At 44.8% G+C, this 19,866-nt stretch overlaps 1 protein-coding gene across 1 annotated transcript in view; it reads right to left on the reverse strand.

Moving 5' to 3' along the window:
- Positions 1–19,866, reverse strand: part of LOC138452918 (NACHT, LRR and PYD domains-containing protein 12-like) — a 2,075,892-nt gene that overhangs the window by 680,314 nt on the left and 1,375,712 nt on the right. The window contains exon 9 of the mRNA XM_069605266.1: positions 8,776–8,946. Within this exon, the coding sequence (XP_069461367.1) occupies positions 8,776–8,946 (171 nt within the window). The remainder of the gene's footprint in view (positions 1–8,775; positions 8,947–19,866) is intronic.

Below are 19,866 nucleotides of genomic sequence, written 5' to 3' on the forward strand. Positions count from 1 at the left end.
CCCATTCATACAGCCTAGCTGTTACTCACAAAGTGGAGTGGTCTTCCTGGCGGGAGACCCTCCAGCCTATCAGGTTAGAGTGCGACCTGAGTTACTGCGGCAACTCTGTCCAGGGGTTCTACTCCCCCTCCCAAACAACAGACCCACCCCAGACTCAGAGGTGCCGAAAAGAGGGTTTCTCGGCAGAAGCCCGCCAAAAGAGCGAACAAAGGATCCCCGACCTGGGTTAGGAGTTTAGAGTAAGACACGAGAAAGAATTTATATTAAAGTTCTGGCAAATAAAACCTACCGGAGTAAAGTTAATAATAAAATAAACCGGCGGTATGTTAGAGGCTGTCAGTAAAAGTGGTAGCCTCGAACAATGGGAAAATCCCATAGGAAAATATTTGCGGTTGAATATAAAAGGTAGTAACCACTGCCACCAGCCAGAAACTTTAGAGAGAGGGACTTTAAGGTACCCCCTCGAACACGAACATAGGGGAAAACTATTAACCCCTTCCAGCACCTCCAGAGTAAGATGGTTTGTACTGGTTAAGTTCATAAAAATTGACTAGTAAAGTCAATGGGGACTTTACATGCCCTGGGAGACAGTAGTCGGTCCCAGGGTATGGAGTCTATGTTTGGGGGTCGCTATGACACCCCTGTGTCACTTCACTGATGGTGCTGTGTAACACATGTGAATAAAGATGGTTCCTATGGGGGAGAGAAAATCCCATAGGCATTAAACACAAAAATAGCCTAGAACACACATAGCAAAAATGCCTAAGAGTGGGAAAAAGAGTCTCACTCTTAGCAGGTAAAAAGAAAGAGACCCTTCAAATCCAGCAAAGCTGCTGGGGGACTATATAGGTAAGGGAAATTAGCCAAGTGACAGTTCTCCCTAGCAGGGGCCCATGGTAGGGCGGACACAGAAACCACTCCATCCTTCCCATGGTTCATTCTCCTGCACCCTACGTCACCTAACGTGTTGTCACTGGGGCCAGGGATGGGAGCTTGTGATGCTATTTTCAAGGCTGAGCCTTTTTGCCCCCAGCCCTTCATTGATTTATTTATTTACTGTTTGTAGCAAGTCACTTCTTCCAGGAGTCCGTTGTACTTGACTAACAGAAATGTTAGTCTATTATAAGTTAATATTGATGTTACGTTCTTTGAAAATGTCACTTGTTACTGATTTTGTTGCATATCTGTGGAAAAAAGATAAAGTTTTAAAAAAAAAAAGAGATGTTAGGCCTGTTCTCCTGGCCAACCCTCGGCCCCAGCATGTGCGTACGCCACACCAGCACATTGTTTGCATGGGTGTCCTAAGGATCCCTGTAGTAATACAAAGTCTGGAGGCTCATGTAGGTAGAAGTAGGTTCCTTTACTAGGTCTTGGGTACACAAGTTACAAATACAGGGGAAGGAGGAGACCCCCCGCTCCCCACCACCCAGGTAGCTCTCTCCAACTATAGCTCCTGGAACCTCTAGGAAGGAACCTGCCATTTTATGAATTCATTCCATCACTCACTCATGACATCACAGCAACAAGGTTAACACACACTGGGAAGGGGACGGATACGGGATACTATACGCCTCCCTTTCTCACACAATAAAAACATATACAGGAATAAGAGAAAGAGAAGAAGGGCCGGATACAACACACCAGAAGCCAGAGTGATCCTACTGAAGTCAGAGAAAGACGGAGAGCAAAAGCACAGCAAATGCGACAACCAGACACAGAGAACAGGGCCCACGTAGACAGGAGACCCATACAGACTCCATGACAGGAGAGAGAACACTCACAATCAGGACCACACATCTCTGGAGGCCACAAACACTGACACCACTCTCGCAGCATCCACACAACCTGACTAACCAAAATAAATGGAAGTCATGTTAAACCAATGAACATATTACAGCAGCATGCACCATCTAAATGTGCGCATGTCCTAACTCATGTTAATCCACTTGCATTGTCAAATGGAAGCAGTAAACACTGCAGCAGCATGCACCATTTGAATGCGTGCATGCATTGACTCATGTCAATCCACTTGCATTGTCATATGGAAGCAATAGACACTGCAGCAGCATGCACCATCTAAATGCGTGCATGCACTTACTGGTGTTATTCTCCACCTCTTTTACTCCAATGTTTAAGTGAAAGTCCTTTGAAATACCGGGACCGTCATAGCATCACAGAAAGCTTATCACACTTCCTATGTGCGTACCCCCTTGAAGAACTGGGACACCAAATACCACCATCACAAACTCATTGCTTAACTGACCCCCTTTTTGCCCAATAGACAGGGCACCCTCCCATCATAAAGCATTATAAACTTCAGTTCAGTTTCCAACTCCACAATGCTTAACAAACATTCCTAATATACATGCTGTGTACTTTCTGCTTAACCAACATTCCTAATATACCTGCTGTGTACTTTCTGCTTAACCAACATTCCTAATATACGGGCTGTGTACTTTCTGCTTAACCACCATTCCTAATATACGTGCTGTGTGCTTTCTGCTTAACCAACATTCTGAATAAATGTGCTGTGTACTTTCGGCTTAACCAACATTCCTAATATACGGGCTGTGTGCTTTCTGCTTAACCAACATTCCTAATATACGTGCTGTGTGCTTTCTGCTTAACCGACATTCCTAATATACGTGCTGTGCACTTTCTGCTTAACCCACATTCCTAACATACGTGCTGTGTACTTTCCCAATATAGGCGCTGTGTACTTTCTGCTTAACCAACATTCCGAATATACGTGCTGTGTACTTCCTGCTTAACCAACATTCCTAATATAAGGGCTGTGTGCTTTCTGATTAACCAACATTCCTAATATATGTGCTGTGTACTTTCTGCTTAACCAACATTCCTAATATACCTGCTATGTGCTTTCTGCTTAACCGACATTCCTAATATACGTGCTGTGTACTTTCTGCTTAACCCACATTCTTAACATACGTGATGTGTACTTTCCCAATATACGCGCTGTGTACTTTCTGCTTAACCAACATTCCGAATATACGTGCTGTGTACTTCCTGCTTAACCAACATTTCTAATATACGGACTGTGTACTTTCTGCTTAACCAACATTCCGAATATACGTGTTGTGTACTTCCTGCTTAACCAACATTGCTAATATACCTGCTGTGTACTTTCTGCTTAATCAACATTCCTAATATACGTGCTGTGTACCTTCTGCTTAACCAACATTCCTAATATACGTGCTGTGTACCTTCTGCTTAACCAAAATTCCTAATATACCTGCTGTGTACTTCCTGCTTAACCAACATTCCTAATATACCTGCTGTGTACTTCCTGCTTAACCAACGTTCCTAATATACCTGCTGTGTACTTCCTGCTTAACCAACGTTCCTAATATACCTGCTGTGTACTTCCTGCTTAACCAACATTCCTAATATACCTGCTGTGTACTTCCTGCTTAACCAAAATTCCTAATATACCTGCTGTGTACTTCCTGCTTAACCAACATTCCTAATATACCTGCTGTGTACTTCCTGCTTAACCAACGTTCCTAATATACCTGCTGTGTACTTCCTGCTTAACCAACATTCCTAATATACCTGCTGTGTACTTCCTGATTAACCAACATTCCTCATATACCTGCTGTGTACTTCCTGCTTAACCAACATTCCTAATATACCTGCTGTGTACTTCCTGCTTAACCAACATTCCTAATATACCTGCTGTGTACTTCCTGCTTAACCAACGTTCCTAATATACCTGCTGTGTACTTTCTGCTTAACCAACATTCCTAATATACCTGCTGTGTACTTCCTGCTTAACCAACGTTCCTAATATACCTGCTGTGTACTTTCTGCTTAACCAACATTCCTAATATACCTGCTGTGTACTTCCTGCTTAACCAACATTGCTAATATACGTGCTGTGTACTTTCTGCTTAACCAACATTCCTAATATACCTGCTGTGTACTTCCTGCTTAACCAACATTGCTAATATACCTGCTGTGTACTTTCTGCTTAACCAACATTCCTAATATACCTGCTGTGTACTTTCTGCTTAACCAACATTCCTAATATACCTGCTGTGTACTTTCTGCTTAACCAACATTCCTAATATACCTGCTGTGTACTTCCTGCTTAACCAACATTGCTAATATACGTGCTGTGTACTTTCGTTTTCTTCCCAGCACAACGTTTGTCCTAGAAAACATGCACACACAATAATAAACATTTTTGGGCTCTTTTTCCTATAAAGTTCTTGAACCAAATGCACCACCTTTGTGGCATTAATGATAGCACCAATCAACATTTGGTGTCCTGCTTGTTCCTTATTTTTAAATGGCTTTTAACCAAATGCGCCAACTTTGTAGCCTTCATGATCTTTCACAATCAACATTTGGAGATTTAGAGCTACTTTAAAAAAAGAAATGTGACATTTGTCACTATTGCTCATCTTAAACCAAAATAATCAAGTTGACTTTCGCCACCCAGACCCAAACGCACAAGCTTAGTTGCTTTAATAACATTTCTAGATCAGCGCTGGGCACAAACCCCTTTTTTTAAACCAGATTTTCATGAAATCCACTTATGTGTAAACTCATGCACACCATCAACAGGAACTATGCAGTGTACATCTTCTGAAATGTGTCATGCCAGCATTGTAGCATGTTAGCATTGGCATTTTTCCCAACGTCCCATCTGAAAAGAAAACACGTTTGTAAAAGTGTATGCCAGTGTGGTTATTTAAATGGATATGGGGCAGGGACTGCTCATTAAATACATGCCATAAAATTAGTAGGAAATGAAATCTCATCTGAAAAGAAAAGGATGAGTAGTTTAAAAGCACAGAAAGTGCCACATCTCTTTGCAATAATGACACGCCCTTCCTCTCCAGTCAGCTGGGAACCTTGACAACAGAGCCATGGGCCTAAGCTTCTGTTTGGGAGGCCTAGTGTGGCTTCTCACCAGACCCCCCAGGCAGCACATCTAGGTCATCATTGCCTGGCAGGCAGCAGGACACAGGGAGTTCTCTGGCCTCCAACGCCCTTTGCACGGACACTGGCATCACCTCATGACAGCTGGACGTGCCACCTGCATGCCCACACCATGCCCCACAAAAGCCAGCATCCAAAGAGTATTACACAGCCATGCAGTATCTCATGGTAAAGATCCTGTCGCCTTTTTTCCTTCATCATTTTCTGCTGTGGCACTTGACTCTACGTTAGTAAGGCGCTCCTCCTTTCACTGCGCTCACTTTTCATCATGTGACTGGGCGCCAAATCCAAGGTCTTTCACAGCCCTCAGTTTCCTTTCAGTTTAGCCAGTTAGGAAACATCTCAAATGCATTCAGTAGTCAACTTCAAATGCTGCTCCAGTTCTCTGTAAATATAAGCGCTCTCCTTTTTATTATGTATAGCGCTATTTACTGATAAAAGCACTACACCTTTCCTGTTTCTTTTGTTTTTTTAAATACCAGCCCTCTGCCTTTGATATCGCTTCATCATTTAATCCATAACTCCTTGCCCATTTTGAAGGCTTTACTAATCCAAGTGTCTCCACGGTAGTATTTTAATTAACAGCTTAATGGTATTCCTACAGCTCTTTACTTTCTTTTAGACATTTTCCCTGGGTGTCTCGGTTGATAACGCTCCACCCAGCTTGAAGCACTATACTTATCCCAGGTTCTTTCTACTTATAGCGCTAGGCCCAGCTTGAAGCGCTATACTTATGCCAGGTTCTTTCTACTTATAGCGCTATGCCCAGCTTGAAGCGCTATACTTATCCCAGGTTCTTTCTAGTTATAGCTCTATGCCCAGCTTGAAGCGCTATACTTATGCCAGGTTCTTTCTACTTATAGCGCTATGCCCAGCTTGAAGCGCTATACTTATCCCAGGTTCTTTCTACTTATAGCGCTATGCCCAGCTTGAAGCGCTATACTTATGCCAGGTTCTTTCTACTTATAGCGTTATGCCCAGCTTGAAGCTCTATACTTATCCCAGGTTCTTTCTACTTATGGCGCTATGCCCAGCTTGAAGCGCTATACTTATCCCAGGTTCTTTCTACTTATGGCGCTATGCCCAGCTTGAAGCGCTATACTTATCCCGGGTTCTTTCTACTTATAGTGATATGCCGAGCTTGAAGCGCTATACTTATCCCGGGTTCTTTCCACTTATAGCGCTATGCCCAGCTTGAAGCGCTATACTTATCCCCGGTTCTTTCCACTTATAGCGCTCTGCCCAGCTTGAAGCGCTATACTTATCCCGGGTTATTTCTACTTATAGCGCTCTGCCCACCTTGAAGCGCTATACTTATCCCAGGTTATTTCTACTTATAGCGCTCTGCCCAGCTTGAAGCGCTATACTTATCACAGGTTCTTTCTACTTATAGCGCTATGCACAGCTTGAAGCGCTATACCTATCCCCGGTTCTTTCTACTTATAGTGCTATGCCCAGCTTGAAGCGCTATACTTATCCCAGGTTCTTTCTACTTATAGCGCTATGCCCAGCTTGAAGCGCTATACTTATCCCAGGTTCTTTCCACTTATAGTGCTCTGCCCAGCTTGAAGCGCTACACTTATCCCAGATTCTTTCTACTTATAGCGCTGTGCCCAGCTTGAAGCTCTATACTTATCCCAGGTTCTTTCCACTTATAGCGCTCTGCCCAGCTTGAAGCGCTATACTTATCCCGCGTTCTTTCTACTTATAGCACTATGCCCAGCTAGAAGCGCTATACTTATCCGGGTTATTTCTACTTATAGCGCTATGCCCAGCTAGAAGCACTATACTTATCCCAGGTTCTTTCCACTTATAGCGCAATGCCCAGCTTGAAGCGCTATACTTATCCCAGGTTCTTTCTACTTATAGCGCTATGCCCACCTTGAAGCGCTATACTTATCCCAGGTTATTTCTACTTATAGCGCTCTGCCCAGCTTGAGGTGCTATATTTATCCCAGGTTATTTCTACTTATAGCGCTATGCCCACCTTGAAGCGCTATACTTATCCCAGGTTATTTCTACTTATAGCGCTATGCCCACCTTGAAGCGCTATACATATCCCAGGTTCTTTCTATTTATAGCGCTCTGCCCAGCTTGAAGCAGTATACTTATCCCAGGTTATTTCTACTTATAGTGCTATGCCCACTAGAAGCGCTATACTTATCCCAGGTTCTTTCTACTTATAGCACTATACCCACCTTGAAGCGCTATACTTATCCCAGATTATTTCTATTTATAGCGCTATGCCCAGCTTGAAGTGCAGGATTATCCCAGGTCCCGAGTAACTTTGATTTACACCTCGGTGCCCATCTTAAAGCGCTATACTTTTTCTTAATGTTACCACAGGTTCCTTTTATGTATAGCGCTGTGCCCAGCTTGAAGCGCTTCACCTTTTCTTGATGTTATGCCTGGGTGGTGGGTCCTCCTTTCTGGGGTGGTGGGTCTTCTCATCTGACTGTCCCCTTCCTCAGCTCCTTAATTGCACGGTAGATCCATCCCCAGGCCCCCTCAAGGACCACTCGTCGCCAGTGTAGTAACACAAAGTCCACAGGCTCATGTAGGTAGAAGCAAGTTCCTTTATTAGGTATTAGGTACACAGGTTAGAAGTACAGGGGAAGGAGCCACCACCCAGGTAGCTGTCTCCACTCCAGCTCCTGGAACGTATAGGAAGGAACGTGCCATGATATGCATTCATTCCATCACTCACTCATGACATCACAGCAACCAGGCTAACACACACTGGGAAGGGAAGGGATCCAAGATACTACACTCCCTCTATGTGCTACATCAGCTCGGTTCTGCTCGAGGCGCTTTCACCTCATCTCACGCATAACAATCACTGCTTGGATCCTGGACTGGGGAAGTGGAGCTTTCAGAAGGATTTCTGATGTCGGGGGATTTAACTTATTTTTGAACAACTGGATAGATGGTCTCAAGCCACACTATCCCCCCAAACATGTGAACCTTGGGAGGGAAACGCAGGCGTCTCCTGCACACTCAACCCACTTATTTGAGGCGTTACTTTCACAGCAGGGAGCAACTATTGCATTGCTCCATCAGCCACAGATTCCCCACCACGCCTGCCGCCGCTTTCAGCTGCTTGACAGAACCCCTGCTTTGCCCACCCTCCCTGCTATGTTCTGGTTCCTGCTCCCTCTGGCATCACCACCTCCACCCTAGACACAAGCCGCATAATGCAAGTGCCTGTCAAACAGTATCACACTCAGCCGCTCGTGGAGCCCTCTGCACTAGAGGAATCTGGCAAAGATCCCTGTAGGTCTCCAATGAGGATTAGGGATCGAAGAGGGTGGGCGAGTATATGTGGCTGGTAGGTTTAAAGCGATAAAAGGTGGAGCCATAGAAAAGCTTCCATAAGAACTGGGAGGTGCCAGTTGGCATGAAGGACAGGTTGGGACGTGAGAGACTACTTTGAAGTTGTGCAGGAGGAAGAGGTGACAACAAAGGCATTGAAAGAAGATATTAATAAGAACCAAGATGGAGGAGGGGTTGGAGATGGAGGGGTAGTCGACAGGTGAGGTGAGGGATAAGCCAGGTTAGCAATGTCACAATATCATTACCCTTTTCAAACTACTACAACATTGTATATAGTTAATTGTGAAACACTGCCCAAGGCCCTCCCTTGCTCGTGGGAATGTCATCTGGTGAGGGGCACGTGCAGTGAATCTGTCTCCACAACAATCACCAAGAAGAGATGTTAAAAGCACTGCCCAATCCTAGATCTGAAATGTGAATCTTCACGTTTACCATCAATGTAATGTGATACAGAAGAATCGAGCAGCTCCTTACCACAGTGTCTGTATTCTGCAGCTTGGATCCTTCAGTCCATCACACAGCTCTGTCACTCCAGAGTCCCACAGGTGATTCCTGTTCAGGTCGAGCTCCGTGAGAGATGGGCTTTGTTTGAGAACCCAGGAGAGAGCTGCACAGCATGAACCAGTGAGAGAGCAGCCCGCCAACCTGCAGGAGAAAGAGGGAGATGAAGCAGAGCATGAAAAGGGACATCACAGCTGTACAGCATCTTCAGCTCTCTCATCCATGATAATCCCACTCACTTGCAGCTCAGGGCCCTTTTGATGCTCAAACGCCTTCCCACCATTACCTCTACACAGCCCAGTCCACCAGAGACAGAAAAACAGGACGAAGGATAAATAGAACACATTCTTCACAATTTATAAGGATAAGAGGATACGTTTACATTGTGCAGAATGTCTGCCATTTGCCCTTTGTTCTATTGTTGGAGATGGCACGGGATCAGGGACATGTTATGTTGATATTGTCTGCGGGCTCTAAATGTCGACTATGGGGTGGGCATGGCTCCCTCGCATCAGCAGATGCGGGAACCCCTGGACCCCCAACACAATGAAAAATATATGCACAGTAAGTGGACAGACCTGAAAACTTAATATACAAGTTGGTTTAAATTGACATTTCCCCTTAGAAGAATCCTTTAACATATTTTAACATCGAATTAGGGTTTCGGAGAATAGTGAAAAGAAACAGCAGCAAATCCTTGGGCTTATATGTCATTAAACTGTGACCCATGGGGGGGGGACCTTGTGTGCTTGCATAGGAATAATAAATGTTGCCCCTTGGCTATAATTGCGACGTTGTGATAAAAAGACCACGTTTCTAATCCACCCTTCCTCTCACTGCCGCATCATGTGATCTTTGGCGCATTGGTGATACAGTCATTATATGAGGAACAGTGTAGCTTTACGTGTTTCATTAAACTGAGACAGTGGAGACATGTATGTGTTGAGAGCCGGCGTGCCGCCACATATAGCTCCTCATGCCGCCACATATAGCTCCTCTGTCTCTGAGGTTTCTATTAGCACAATATGTTTCTGTGGCCGCGCCACAGTTATCCTTTAGGCGTGCGGGGCCCCCCTTAGCTGAGGAGACACATAGAATGTGACGTCCAGCATATGAAGCAGCACTATTAACATGTACCCAGGTACCCATGTCAGGAGGGAGGCTTTATTAGAAGGAGCAGACAACATGGAGAAGGATCAGTATTAATGCCCCCCCTGAGCATTTATTGGAGGGGGTAAGCAGGCTGAGGAGGGAACCAGAGTGTGTTGATGGCATCACCAAGTATGAGAACACGTGGCCCCCTGGCAAAATGAGAAGCCGGCACTTATGGTTAAACCCACTTTAAGGAGGCACATCGGAAAATGCACCAGACAAAAGGGCAGCACAGACACCTAAAAACATCAACCAACACCAGAAGGATGGCCTAAGAGAGGAGATTTTCCAGGAACTAGGCCGGAAAGCGTAATGTGTGTGGGTTGATGAGAGGATACTGAGGAGGCACAGCCCGCAGACCCGTTGATGTAGCTGTAGGCCAAAAACAGATGGATCAAGGAAAGGTTGTTCCGAACCCCCTTCTTCGGGATCCGATTCAAAAGCTGCATGCTAGTCGTAAGCAGGTGCCTCAAAGTCAGAGGTGATCTCATGTTGGAGTATGTCCTTTGGTAGTATGGTTGGAGACCTTTCTAGAAGAGGTTGCTCTGTAGACACAGCTGAATGCTTTGATGTTTTCCTGGGAGACGGGTCTCCCGTTACCAACTCGTGCCAAGCTGGTCTTGCAGAGGAAGTATGCGTCGCCGGCGACCTATTCTTTTTCATCGTCGACGAGGTTGTCGTTGACAGAGCAGTTCTAGACTGAGCAGTCATCGACGGAGCAATCGTCAACTGTATGGTTGTTGATGGGACAGTGGATGACAGGGCTGTCATTGAGAGTAATCGAAGAACCGGTCATCGTCGGTGGAGTTGTCGATGAGGGATGAGTCGTAGACGCTGTCTTCGTCACCAATACGACCGTAGATGGAGAAGGCGGCCGCCTGGATAACGACTTAGACTTGTGCTTCGTTGACTCATGACCGGAAGAAGACCTATGGGATGCTGATGAGGAGTGATATTTGTCCTTGGACGAAAACCTCTTTGTCGATGAGGCGGAAGAGTGATGCCTTGATTTTTCCTTATTCGATGACAAAGCCTTGTGGGCTGGGTCCATGGATTTTTATGGGTGTGAGCCTGTCTACTTTGGTTCATCAGAGCGTGGTGTAGACATGCCCTGAGAGGGGGGAATTTGCGACCCCTCACCGCTCGATAAAGGCCTTATAGCAGAAGACTTCTTGGCTTTTTCCAAAGTGGACAAAGGCCTGGGCTCACCTGTGCGCTGTTTCTTAGGCAACGGATCCTCCTACCTTGCCCTTTAGCACAATGGCGACCTCTTGCCTGAGGGAGTGGAAGGCCTGCCCCTGTGTGAAGAGCCGACCTCTGAAGCCAGATAGACAACCTCGATCAGCTAGCAAATTAAGCGCCTGTTTCTGTCCTTGAGGGTTTCTTGTGAGCACCCCTGACAGATGTTGCAATTTTCTTCGGCCGAGTGATTGGGTATAAGCAGTATAGGCACACCGAATGCCTGTCCCCATCATACACATTCTTGAGGCCGCAGGTCTCACACGGCCTAAATAAAGATTTCTTCAGACCCAAAGATGCCATAACAGGACCGGGAAACACACCTTTCTTTGACGAAAGACTGAAACAGTGAAAGCTGAAGAGAAAAAAAGGAAAGTATCACAAAAAATAGAAATTCTCTGGAGAGAATGCATGGTAATCCCAACGGTTTGGAAGACGGTTGAAATCTGAGAGGAAGCTGCAGGGCGGACTATACGCTCGACATCCCATTGGTGCTGCCTAAAGCACCCATAACGACGTTAATAGGACACTTAAGGTGTCGAAGTTTATTCCATAGGAAAACTACTATACTAAAGTCACTGGGGTTTTCCCAGCCTCTCGACGTGGAACATTCACAGCATGTGAATCCATGAAAGATCCAATGCTAGAGAAATATAAATTCCTATAAAAACATGTATATGCCATTGCGGGGTAGGTACACAGGTATATGCCATAGCGGGTAGGGGCACAGGTATATGAATGCTTATAGAAATGGTGCTAGTTTGGCATTATTCTTCTCATCTCGAATAGGAGACTCCAAATCCCAGAATGCCATTGAGCAGATGCTTAGCATGGCAGCTGAGTTTTGCTTACATGCATTCAAGACCTGGCCTAGTATGAGAAAAGCTACACGTTCATGTGTCAACATTTGACACATGCATGCTTTATATGGTGCAAAGTAAATGTTACAATATTACCAAAGACAAACTATCTTTGGTGCTTTATACATGTACATTTGAAAGCAGTGGGTTTTAAGTGGTCTGGAGGGGGTGGGGGTAGATGTGGGTGGGTAACACCGGCTGTGTTAATCCCCCTGCTCCTAGGGTATCAAGGAAGGTTGAAATCAGTGGGTTTTAAGTGGCCTGGAGAGGGTGGGGGTAGATTAGGGCAGGTAACATCGGCTGTGTTAATCCCCCTGCTCCTAGGGTATCAAGGAAGGTTGAAATCAGTGGGTTTTTAAGTGTCCTGGAGGGGGTGGGGTAGACTTGGGTGGGTAACATTGGCTGTGTTAATCCCCCTTGCTCCTGGAGTATCAAGGAAGGTAGAAAGCAGTGGGTTTTAAGTGGCCTGGGGGTGGGGGGGTAGATTTGGGCAGGTAACATTGGCTGTGTTAATCCCCCTGCTCCTAGGGTATCAAGGAAGCTTGAAAGCAGTGGGCTTTAAGTGGCCTGGGGGTGGGGGTAGATGTGGGTGGGTAACACCGGCTGTGTTAATCCCCCTGCTCCTAGGGTATCAAGGAAGGTTGAAAGCAGTGGGTTATAAGTGGCCTGGAGAGGGTGGGAGTAGATTAGGGCAGGTAACATCGGCTGTGTTAATCCCCCTTGCTCCTAGGGTATCAAGGAATGGTGAAAGCAGTGGGTTTTAAGTGGTCTGGAGGGGGTGGGGGTAGATTTGGGTGGGTAACACCGGCTGTGTTAATCCCCCTGCTCCTAGGGTATCAAGGAATGGTGAAAGCAGTGGGATTTAAGTGGCCTGGAGGGGGTGGCGGTAGGTTTGGGTGGGTAGCATCAGCTGTGTTAATCACCCTTGCTCCTAGGGTATCAAGGAAGGAGTACTGGGGTAGAAAGCTGCAGGCCTGGCATTTTAGAGGCGCAGTCAAGATGAGATTGCCCAGCTAACCAGGCAGGGGCGTAGATGCCTTGGGCTGCAGTGATGGGTCAATTTGATTAGCACCTTAATGTAAATATGTGTTTTGCGCAAATGTTGGCAGTCTAGAGGAAGAGTGATCTTCCAATGAGAAAATTGGAGGCCATTATTGTAGAGCAACTGATACTCAATGTTGCGATCCAACTCCATTCTTTCATTTCATTTTCCAATACAAAGGCACACACATCGTGTGGGTCAAGAAAGCAGAATTGTTATGGGGATAATTGTGGGGGGTCTTGGACATGTGTACACAGCACCATGCACCACTGGATGTTCTAGTTATCCATTTGGGGGGTAACGACTTGGTGTCGCTGGGGAAGACAGAGCTCTTGAGAAGAATGCAGGGAACCCTGACACAGGTGGGCAATGGGTTTCGGGTTGCAAAGTTACTATGGTTCAAAACAACACCCTTTCAAGCATGGCAGGGGGCGCACTGTCATAAAGGAATTGAGGCATCCAGGAAGAAATTGAAGACTAAAATGGAAACTTTAAAAAAAAGCATTCACAAGGGCTGGATCAAGCATCCTCTATTCATTATGGAAACGCTGGGTTACTTTGGGGGGGATAGGGTACACCAGTTGGACTTAGGCGTTGCCTTAATGATCATGGAGTTAAGGGGAATTCAAGATTGGGGTAGGAATCAACTGGGGAATGAAGCTTGGGGTAAGAGAAATGGAAAAAATTGGTGAAAGGAAAGAATTGGGTTAATGGAAGGAATCGGGGACTGGAAAGAACTGGGAACTAAAATTATTGGGGAATGGAATGAAGTGGGGAATGAAAAGAAGTGAGGTATGGACGGATTTGAGGACCAGAAGGAATTGGGGGACTGGAAATAATTGGGCATTAGAAAGAATTGGGGAAGGGTTTTGGGGAATGGAAAAAATTGGGGATGTAAGAAAACAGGGGTTTGAATTGGGGATGGTAAAGAATTGGGGAATTAAAAGAGTTGGAGGCTTGGGGTATGGAGAGCAGTGGGGAATGAAGGATCTGCTGAATGGGAAGGGTCAGTGATGGACAGAGTTGGTGAAGTAAAGCATCGGGCTACAAAGAAGAGGGGCTGGGAAATAATGGGGGAACGCAATGAATTGGGGAAGGGAAAGAATTGGGAAAGGACAGTATTGAGTAAAGTATTTGGGGGAATGAGAAGAGTTGGGGAAATGAAAGGCTTGGGGTTTGAACAGATTCAGGGAATGAAAAGAATGAGGAAAGGCAAAGAAATGGGGAAATGAAAAGCATTAGGGCTTGAAAGAAAGTGGGAAAATGAAACCGAAACAAAATTAAATAAACAAACAAAGAAATAAATAAAAAATAAAAAAAGTAAATGGCCATGGCTAAGGAGGGAGGAGTCTACCCAACAGGGTCCACTGGATGATGACAGGGTGAGGGGAGGGGCTTAGGAAGTCATACCTAGCGCAGAATCCTAAGGTGTGGTGGAGGAATGGATCACCTGTAAAATAACTCCTGGCTCGTTGCTCAATAAAGCTTGCTGCAGCAATTTTAACTTCCACCCTGACAACTGGCCCTGCCCCTTAATTCAGGGGAGCTGTAAGGGGGCCTTTAAGGAAGGGGTGGGATAAGGGGAGTGTGGTTTGGGGTGGCTGGTATGACTGGTGGGGAGACGTGTATGTGTGTGATGGGGTGTAAGTGTAGGCTGTCAGCGCTATGCTAGGTGTTTGCGCCGTTGCAAATGGCTTTCGGCGATGGCCGCCCTTAGCGAGGATGCCCACCAGCCAAGAGGGGGAGGGGGTCTGACCTGGCAACTCCTTCCAATATGGAAGGGGGAAGCCAAGTCATAAGGGGCGACGGGTGGGGAAGCAGGGCCAAAGAGCAGCCTATATAAGGCGCCAGAGGCTAAGTGGGCGCCCTCTTTGGTCCTGCTTCCCATGGCTTTGAGACAACCACCCACCCTCCCTGGTTGTTGGTAACAATGTAATTATCTGTTTTCTCTTCTAGAACTGCCCAGTGGATGTTACATGGTGTACCCCTGTAGAAGACACTGACAGATACTGCAAAGGGACTGCACAGCCACTAGCTTAGAAAGAAGGACACCCAAGAGTACTAGACTCAGGGGAGGCCCAGTGAAAGGGGAGGTGTAGGGAGTTTGGAAGTCCTTCCAACTCCAACAAAGCGCGCAGGGTTTGGGAAGATTATGAGAAGGGGAATGAAAGAAATTGGGGAATGTGAAATTAGAGGGAAAAGATAACTAAAGGAGAAGGGAGGAAAACAGGGGAATGGAAAGAATTGGGGAATTCAAGATTGGGGGTAGGAAACAACTGGGGAATGAAGCTTGAGGGGAGAGAAATGGAAAGAATTGGGGAATGGGAAGAAGTGTGTAATGGTAAGAAGTGTGTAATGGACAGATTTGAGGACTGGAAATAATTGGGCATTGGAAAGAATTGGGGAAACATTTTGGGGAATGGAATGAATTGGGGATGGAAAAGTATTGGGGGAATGAAAAGAGTTGAAGACTTGGGGTATGGAGAGAAGTGTGGGGTGAAGGATCTACTGAATGGGAAAAGTTAGCGATGGACAGAGTTGGTGAAGTAAAGCATTGGGCTACAAAGAAGAGGGGCTGGGAAATAATGGAGAAACGCATAGAATTGGGAGATGAAAAGAATTGGGGAAAGGACAGTATTGGGTAAGGTAAAGTAATTGGGGTAATGAGAAGATTTGGGGAAATGAAAGGCTTAGGTTTTGAACAGAATCGGGGAATGGAGAGAATGAGGAAGGGTAAATAAATGGGGAAATGAAAAGCATTGGGGAATGCTTGCCTTCCCACATTTCCCATCAATCTTGTAGTCTTCAGTCCCTCTTATACTGCAACCAGGCGCCAGTGCGTGAGGGAGGCCGGTCTGTGCTGGTCTGTGTTTGGTCCGCTATTCCACAACTGTCTCTGGTTTTCTCCTCTTGCTAACGGTCTGGGTTCTGATTGCCTATGTAAGAGTTGTCGCCATCAGATTCTTTAGTGGTAGTACCTGACTGTCTTGCAGACAACATCAATCTCACTTTTGCAATATGCTCAAAACCGGATGTTCTTAGAAACCTTATCGCGATTGACACCTCCAGTTGCTCACTCATTGCTGACAGTTCTCTGCTCCCTGTTCATTTGGGAATCACAAACAATATTGCTATGAACTCCCCCGTTGAGAGGAACGTTTCCCACCCCTGCCTGCATGTTGGACTTCTGATCATATGATCTTTGGTCAAACATTCTGATGAGGTCTCATCTTATTCTCACACAAGAGCTTGACATACTATATTTTACAGAGACCTGGCTCTCTGAAGTCACCAATTCCTCTGCCGTTGCCTCTACCCCGTCTGGCTACCAGCTGTTCCACACAGATCGGGACACCGGCCGCAGTATAGGCACGGCTGTTATTGTTAAAACACTCTTACATCCTATAGCAGTAATTCTTTGCCTATCGATGAATGCCAACATACTGTGATTAAAATTAGGAGTATTCATGGTGACATTCCTAGTAGACATACTTGGCAAAGAGGCTCTGCATACTCTACGATAGATTACATCTTTGCAGTGAATTTAGGATAACAGAGGGCAATTCAGATGATCACAGTATGTTAGAGGCTACTTTTAAGTTGAGCCAAAGAAAGCAGGCTCTTGTTTTCTCCCAGGCTATGATTGTAAATACTGCTGGGAATCGTTTGGTAAGGTTCGAAAGAGGTGGGCGGACTCTCACAAACCAATTAGAAATAGCTACCAACAATCCCTCGGTGAACCAACTTGGGAGCTTTTGTGCACGCTCGAGATTTAGTGATTTTCTTTGGGAATTAAACTCTCCACTCTCTGGTCCTATTACGTCAACTAGGGTCCACAAATACCATTTTGACTCTAAAGTTCACCCAAAAAAGAAGGTCAATAGATGACAAAGAATGTTTTTAAAGAAAAATATAAGGGATCCTTAAGTCCTGGAGACTGAATTGAGATCTCTTAATAACATCCATAGAAATTGGTTGAGATCTAATAACTACATGAGGAAACATAGAGGGGGAAGCAATGTTGAAGGCAGTCGGTGCTAGAAATTCAAGAAACCTTTGGTCGATCGTGGGCTTGATAAATGGACAAACCACAGATTTCCAACAAACTGGTGAACAGTAGAGTGCCAAGTGCGAACACTTCTCTAGTGTATATGGCTCCATAGACTCTCAGGAATTTAAACTAGTCCGGTGCACCAGCGTGTCCCCTAAATTATACACGAGAGGACATTGAAATCTTAATAAAAAAATCCTCCACCTCTAGAGCTGAAGGGGCCAATGGTCTGAGGAATGCGGTGCTTAAAACAAATCCTGACATGTGGTCCAAAGTTCTAAAACGTTTGTTTGATATTATCATCCTTAGCAAAATAATTCTGGAGTCTTGGACAAGTTCGATCATTATCCCCATCTATAAAAAAGGCATTTGTTTAGTTCCATCAAACTATCAACCTATATCACTCTTAGATGCCGATGGGAAGATCTTTTCCGGTATTATACTCGGTGAGTTAGAAAAATGGGCAGAGGACAAAGGCATTATCCCTAAGCAACCAACGGGCTTTATGAGAGGATTATCCATGTCTCTTAACACCCTGATTCTTGGTTGTCTTACCTCAGACTCCCTTAGAAAGGGAGGGAATCTCTTGTTCAGAGCCTGGGTTGACCTTTCCCAGGCTTTTGAATCGATAAATAGAAATAGATTATGGACTAAATTAAATTGTGGGGGCTCCCAGATCACTTATTATCTGTCCTGACAGAGTTGCAAGAAAGATCCTCTCTAAGAGTCTGGCTGTCTAAATCAGGTGTCCTCTCACAGTCCATCCAAATAGAGAGAGGGTTGCGTCAAGGATGCTTGATTGCACCCTTTTTCTTTATATTACACCTGTCCGATCTCCTGCAATGGTTGGATAAATGCGGTCTGGTGGGCCCCAAAATGGGTGATACAAAAATCAATTGGTTAGTTTATGCTGACGATGTGGTAGTCTTTGATTACAAGTAAGTCGGTTTACAAAGCCTACTTCCTGCCCTTTCTGAGTATGCTAAAGAAAACGATTTAAAAATGAGTCCTAACAAATCTAAAGTCATCGTTTTCAAACATCCCTTGAGGAAGTTGGCACCTTTTATTTGGCAGCTGAACAACTCTCTTATTTCCATCTCTAAAGAGCTCACATATCTGGCCTCTATTATAAAAGCTTTTGCCATTGACTTGAAAATAGTTAACTCGGTCGCGCAGATGAAGAAAATCCGTCTTCAATACTGTACATTTTCCTTGTCGGCTCTCTTAAAATTCTAAGTTGGGAAGGTGCTTCCAGTGATTACCTTCGGTATGGAGTGCAACATGTTGGCCTTTGACATCGACTGGGGTAAGATTGAAAGTAACATTTGTTAGAGACTGTGTTCCCATCTCTTGCATGAGATTTGAATTAGGTCTTATCTCATTAAGTGATTTGATGTAGTGGAAATGGGTTTCGATCTATAGACTTATCCTGGATCCGCCGAAATCCTCTTTGTATGAGGAAGTTGCAGTCTCCATGTATAAATCAACAAATCTCTTGCACAACAAATTGAGATCTAGATGTGATGAGCTATTGGCTCTCTCAGATACTGACATTGACACCCTCATGTTTAATCCATTGAAAACTAAGGAAAAATTGCACCTCATGGATTGAATCAGGACTATTGAAAAAATGAGGAGTTGCAAATTATAATCATCTCCTTTGTTGATTGATAAATTATGATTTTATGTGCCCCAATATCTGAGGAAATTTCCGGATCTGGCAACGAGGATGGATTTCCTAAGGTTAAGATTAAACCTGTTGCCAACTCTGGAAATTCTTCATGTTCGCTATGGGGACATGTATCCAACTGATAAGGTTTTAGTGCTTTGTTCACGATCCTGTTTTTTATTTTCAGGTATGTTTTGGGATAGATTCATTTCAGGAAATTAAGTTTTTCTTACGTTTGAGGCGGTTTCTGTCCTGAAAGAACTTAATCTTATAGCAAACAAGGTGCCACCCGTTAGTGTTTTTCTAGTGTCATGATAATAGTTTCTGATTAGATTGTTTTTTTTTCTCGCTCTTTTTCTCTTTTATTACTTTCTATTCATTTTTTTATGTGCTGGTTCTGTGATTTGTATTAGATTTTATTAAGAATTGTGTGAAAAGTCATGTTTTATTGGCTGATGCACATTGAATAAATTGATTCTAACACTACTATCTGCATCCTTACTATCTATCGTCCTCCCATGGCTATGCCACTGCTTGAGGAACAGCTTCTCATGCTACTTGGCGACCTTATGAAAACTACTTCTAATGTCATTGTTCTGGGTGATTTTAACCTTTGGGCCTATCACTCAGATGATCACCAAACCTTTAATCTTGTTCAATCCCTTGAGGCCATAGGCTTTCAACAACTTATAAAGATCCCCGCCCATAAAAATGGACATATTCTGGAATCTGCATGGTCTCGATACCAGGAAAGTTCCACCAAGACACCAGATGGAGACGGGGAACAGAGAATAACATTTTCGGCCATCAAGAAAGTGCTTGAAACTTTCCTCAACTACGAAGGCTCGTCCTTCCCTAAACATTTGTCAAACCTTTCGCCTAGCCAAATCCTTTAACTTAACCATTACTTACCAGATTAGTACTATCCTATACAAAGGACTCTGAACCATTGACTTTGGCCAAGGCCTATTGAGAAGAATTGCTGGTTGTATTTAACTGAAACCCTTTGCACTGCCTATGAATGCATTTGGGCTGTCTATTCTTATAACCT

This window comes from Ambystoma mexicanum, chromosome 4p (assembly GCF_040938575.1).
Source record: "Ambystoma mexicanum isolate Mex_15411 chromosome 4p, UKY_AmexF1_1, whole genome shotgun sequence".
Lineage (NCBI taxonomy): Eukaryota > Metazoa > Chordata > Amphibia > Caudata > Ambystomatidae > Ambystoma > Ambystoma mexicanum.